This window comes from Acipenser ruthenus, chromosome 7 (genome assembly GCF_902713425.1).
Source record: "Acipenser ruthenus chromosome 7, fAciRut3.2 maternal haplotype, whole genome shotgun sequence".
In the NCBI taxonomy this organism is placed as follows: Eukaryota; Metazoa; Chordata; class Actinopteri; order Acipenseriformes; family Acipenseridae; genus Acipenser; species Acipenser ruthenus.
This window is the reverse complement of record NC_081195.1, coordinates 2,962,049-2,967,500: the sequence shown is the minus strand read 5'-3', so window position 1 is coordinate 2,967,500 and position 5,452 is coordinate 2,962,049. Positions and strand designations below refer to the sequence as shown.

Sequence of the window (5,452 nt, the reverse complement as noted above, 5' to 3'; positions counted from 1 at the left end):
CCACTCCTCCTATTTTTGTGTTGTCTGCAAATTTAACAAGTTTGCTTACTATACCAGAATCTAAATCATTAATGTAGATTAGGAATAGCAGAGGACCTAAAACTGATCCCTGTGGTACACCACTGGTTACCTTGCTCCATTTTGAGGTTTCTTCTCTAATCAGTACTTTCTGTTTTCTACATGTTAACCACTCCCTAATCCATGTGTATGCATTTCCTTGAATCCCTACTGCGTTCAGTTTGAGAATTAATCTTTTATGCGGGACTTTGTCAAAAGCTTTTTGGAAATCTAAATAAACCATGTCGTATGCTTTGCAATTATCAATTGTCGATGTTGCATCCTCAAAAAAATCAAGCAAGTTAGTTAGACACGATCTCCCTTTCCTAAAACCATGCTGTACTGTGGGTGTTTTCAGCACATTTTCAACCAAAGAATTTCCATTTTTTTTAACAATAGTACTGATTAGGTTGTTCTGTTAAGTAACCAGTACAGTAAATCCACAGGCAGTTGGTAAATTATTGGTATTAGATGCCTAGGTCTATCTACAATGTTTCACTGATTGCTTTAAAACAATTCCTGCCTAAGTGCATTGATTTAAAAGTAGGGCCCCCTTAAATGGTCTTTAATGGCAATCAAATGGCACTATAATGAAAACACAATGGTTCTGTACCAAAGGGCCATAGGTAATATGTTCATATTTTGACATACCAATGGTATGCCGATGCTATGAACACTGGTATAAGTGTGCATCATTGCACATACAGACCCTTCTTTTAAAGTTCAAAGCACCATAACATGGTATGAAAAATAAAAAAAAAGTTAAAGGAAATAAATCTAAATGAACATTTTGGCAAAAAAAGTCAAACATATTTCAACATGCATGAACAAAATGTGCTTAGAACCGATAGTTACTTTAAAGTATAAACAGTTATATACAGTTATATACACATAATGGAAATGTTCATTGGATGTCTCCTCCAAAAAAATTATATTTGATTAAAACAAATGGTATGAAAACTAAATCTAGACCGTTTATGTCAGCAGATGCTGGATATTGTCTAAGTATATCTGGCCAAATGGAATAACATATAGGCCCCAGATCCATAGCTCAGAACCTTCATGACTTTAACTGTATGTACAATACATCTATGGTTGTGCCAACTGTGATCAGAGCTGCGTGCCATATTGTTCATGTGCAGGGTTGTACAGGTTTGTGTAAGAGTGGCAAGTTGCTTGTGGCGATTTGAAACATCAGGTGGTACCATTTCCCCTATTGTCGTGGAAACTACAGTACTGCCATTGACATCCAGTGCATTAAGTAAATTGCTTAAATGATTTATTGGGTGTGAGTTTCACTGGGAGAGGCTTCCTGGGGAAAAAACCCTGCCCTAAATCCATCATGACAACATCAGATAAGACTGATAAGACGTCAGATAAGACTATCAGAAACGAAACTCATTAACTTCCATTGGAAAACGTTCATACAACTCATGTGAGCTCCAGCTGCACATGTTTGCAGCTAAACTCATTATTCATCATTGTTTTCCCAAATGAGCTTTTAAAAACCCAAATCCCTGTTTTGGCATTTCTGATGCAGATTACTATAAAAAAAAATAATAATAATTAAAAAAAATACAGACTAAATTGGATGCAAACCTGCATTCATATTAAAAGAACTGCATAGGAGTTTAACAATGAATCAGCATCTGAAATGTGAATGCAGTCTGAAAAGCTACATTCAAGTTATATTATTATTATTATTACTATTTATTTCTTAGCAGACGCCCTTATCCAGGGCGACTTACAATCGTAAGCATTTTATATCATCAAGATGGTGGTATCTTAGTTGTATTTGTGTTCAGATCCAAAATGCATACAGCTACAGCAGTTCTCTCTCTTATTGTCTCATTATCCCAAAACATTTTCAAGAACTATATGCTTTCTCATTATAAGTAATCCATGTTTTACTGATTTTTTTTTTTTTTTTACTGAGTCTACTGATTGAAATTAACAAATTGAGTTTTCAATGATTTCTTTTAGGAAAGCAGTGATGCTGCTGAACCAACATTTTGACATTGGATTGATACTGTGGTCAACAAAAATGTGAACTGTAACTTAAGCATACAATTCAGCTAAAAGTAGAAGAGTGGGGAAAACATCCTGAAGTCTCCAAGCTGTTTGTTTGAAATGTTCACTGTAGTCCACTGAAAGAGCAGTGAACGAGTGTCGCTGTGAAGTAAACTGTGGTTTTAGACAGGTGTCATCAATTAGGGTTAACTTCTCCATTACTGAGTTAGAACAGCTGACCTCGAAAGAAAACAGTGAGAGAGCAGTGTCTGCTTGTGTATAATACAATTTATAAAACTGAGCTATATATATATACAAATACAAATAAACTAAAAACCAATTTGACTTTAAAATAAAGATGACTGTATACAATTACCCAGCAGTATAATATGATTTTTTTTTTCAAGAACAATGTAGAAATACTGAGGATTATAATTAACACAAACACACTACAGTAAAAGATGCTGAATTTCTATAATGATAGATATTTAATATCTTGTGCTTAGGACATATTAACTTACAGATCAATATTACTTTGCCTCCAGCGAGAACAGCAAGCTGGTTTTTACCATGTAAGTAAGTTAACAAGCCTGAAACACAATTTGGTCCTAGTGACATATACAAAAAAAAACTAAACAATGATACATTTAACCCATTAAAACATTACAGCACATACTCCTACCATGGCAATTATTATTTAAGTTTTAAATATTTAGATATGCTGGTATGTGTTTGGAAAGTACCTCCAAAAGAAGTCAAAAATTAAATATATTCGCTTGGTATTATATTTGTACGTAGTTAAAATGACCAACCAATGAAAGAGAGTCATGCTGGGAACAAAGCTGCTCTGGCTGACTGTACCTTAAGGATTTGCGTAAATAACATTTTCATTTAAAGTTTCTTTGGTATCTGCACTGGAAGCACCCAGCTACCTATGTCCTTGTTAATTACTCTGCATCACTGAGTGAAACACTGTAGAGACTATTTAGAGAGCCTTCTAAAGGCGAGTCTTGTTTCATGCAAATGGTTTGTAACTGCTATACTGAAACTAAAGCAGTATGGTCGGGTTACAGCTGACACTTTTAAACTGGAGCTGCTGAGGTAACGTGAAATACAATTCATTGCACTGTATTGTACATTAAACCAGTAGGTGAGCGACCTGAAGCAGTACCACCTCTATATTTAACAGCACTCACAGTTTAACAATGATCATGTAAAGGATTTCAAACTTAAAACGCAGCAATCCAACCAGATTCTTTACAATACAATACATATACCATAACAATGAAAATGCAGGAGGGATGTCGAGGTATTTTGGCAGGATTACATCAGCTAAAAAGATGATTTAAAGACGGGTATTACTGTATAAGAGTATTCTGTGCTACATAGAAAAGGAGCAAACTTGTACACTTCTCAGATTTATAACTATGTGATAGACAAAGAGAAGGAGATGTAATACATTTTATTGGACTAACTAAACAATAAACTTTCATGCCGTTTAACAGTAGATCTCTTCAAATCCATGAATGATACATAAACTTCCATAGCTTTAACCATGTGAAACACAGCATGCGTTTTAAAAAAGGAACCGCGCGTTATTGTCATGGTTTATAACTGTCAGGCAGTGTGTCGCGTTGATTGCTAAAGGCGCCGTCCTTTCAGTACCACAGCCAGGCCTTCTGTCAGTATAGAGGGGATTTAATTACCGCAACACAATATAATGTACAACTCCCCATTATTCAACCTTAAAGGGAAAACAAGTGTTGTACATCTAGAATATCAATGTCCTTTTATGACCTGCCTTGGTTTCACATATCTTACTGGCTAAAGGAAGGAGCAAAACGAATGGGTCGGCCTGCAGTATTCAAAAATGACAGAACAAGTGTAGTAATGCTTTTTCACTTTTAGAAAGGTAACCTAGCTATGTCATACAGATTACAGCATCTAAACAACAGTTGAAAATCTATTCATGCGCTGTTTATTTGTTAATGTAAACCGCATCCGTCTGCGCTTCAATCTTATGAACTGTTATTATAATATTAACAATAAAGACGCACCGTTCCAAAATACATATATCCTGGGCTCCAATCATGACCAGCAAACGCGCCAGACACGTGCACGTATAATGTTAAAAGCCCTTAGTACATGTATAAAAAGTGTATTGCTATAGAATTATGCATGGTAATTTTTGATCAAACAAGGAATTATTGAAGTGAGGTTATTAACACTTGTTGAATACAAAACTGTACTGCATAGAACATAATATTATATTTGTCAAAATTGCTAAAATAAAGTAGGATATTGATAGTGCCAATGACTTAGTGAACACATCTGTAAATACATAAATACATAAATAAATAAATAAATAAATAACCTTTCTGCTGATTCGATAGCCTGTGGAATCTGTTCTGGTGCCCTCTTTGCAAAGTCGGGATGCTCGAGACGCTGTTGCCCATGACTTCACTGGAAGATGTTTCAGATGCTCGATCTCCTTAGACAGCTGCTCGTATTCTCCTCGCTCGCAGACTTGCGCTTTGGTTCTGTTCGCTCCTAATCCCTGATTTCGTAATTATATCAGTGCTGTTCTCTGGCAGGTCCTTTTTCTCTTTCTCGTCCCTGTGTCTATTCCAGATAACCTCCCCTCGAACTTTATCACAACCTGTTCGAGCATCAGTGTTCTAAATGACGAAAAAACTAAACTATTACATATGCTCTGTTTTTTTTCAGTGCATGCAAACACAGCAGCACACACCGCAGACTCACTTTATTTTCTCGCTTATGTATTTTCTAATTGCATTTTAAACACCTAAACCAAATTTATGCTGCCACTCAGTGTGACATTTATTTTTTATTTGCCTTGTTTATTTTATTTTATTTTTGCAATTATGATTATGTTCTTGCACACACAACTATCCAGTGCAGGGATAACATCTAAAACTGCTTGCTTTGCTTAACTAACTCACTTTCTTGAGCAGCTGTTACATCTTCAAGTACCCCACCCTACGGTAACTGTCTGAATTCAAAAGACTCGTTTTGCCTTTGCCTAATAATATTGAGGCTCCTGATTATGCTATCTCATCTGTCTCTTACGTAGTCATTTTAGTTGCTATGGTGACAGTTGACTGTTAATTATTTAACCCAGCCCGAGCCACGTGAGCTTGCGGTGAGGGGGTGTGCAAAATGTGTTGAATTACTGTGTGTGTTGATCCATTTTGATTTACAGCATGCGTAGTCATTTTAATAACACAAAACTTACGACATAAGACAGAACAGGGCAATATAACTTTACACCCTCATTGTGAGAAATTAGTGGTTATTAAATTCCCACCAAGTTTGGGGTTAAAGATGCAATGTTTATCTGCCTTTTCCCTACAAACAATTCCAA

General features: G+C 35.7%; 1 protein-coding gene across 1 annotated transcript in view; it reads right to left on the bottom strand.

The window, feature by feature from the left end:
• The window catches only part of LOC117415177 (E3 ubiquitin-protein ligase NEURL1-like), a 62,333-nt gene extending 57,271 nt beyond the window's left edge, over positions 1-5,062 (bottom strand). The window contains exon 1 of the mRNA XM_059026123.1: positions 4,442-5,062. Coding sequence (XP_058882106.1) covers positions 4,442-4,523 — 82 coding nt within the window. The 5' untranslated portion in view covers positions 4,524-5,062. The remainder of the gene's footprint in view (positions 1-4,441) is intronic.
• Positions 5,063-5,452: the final 390 nt, after the last annotated feature.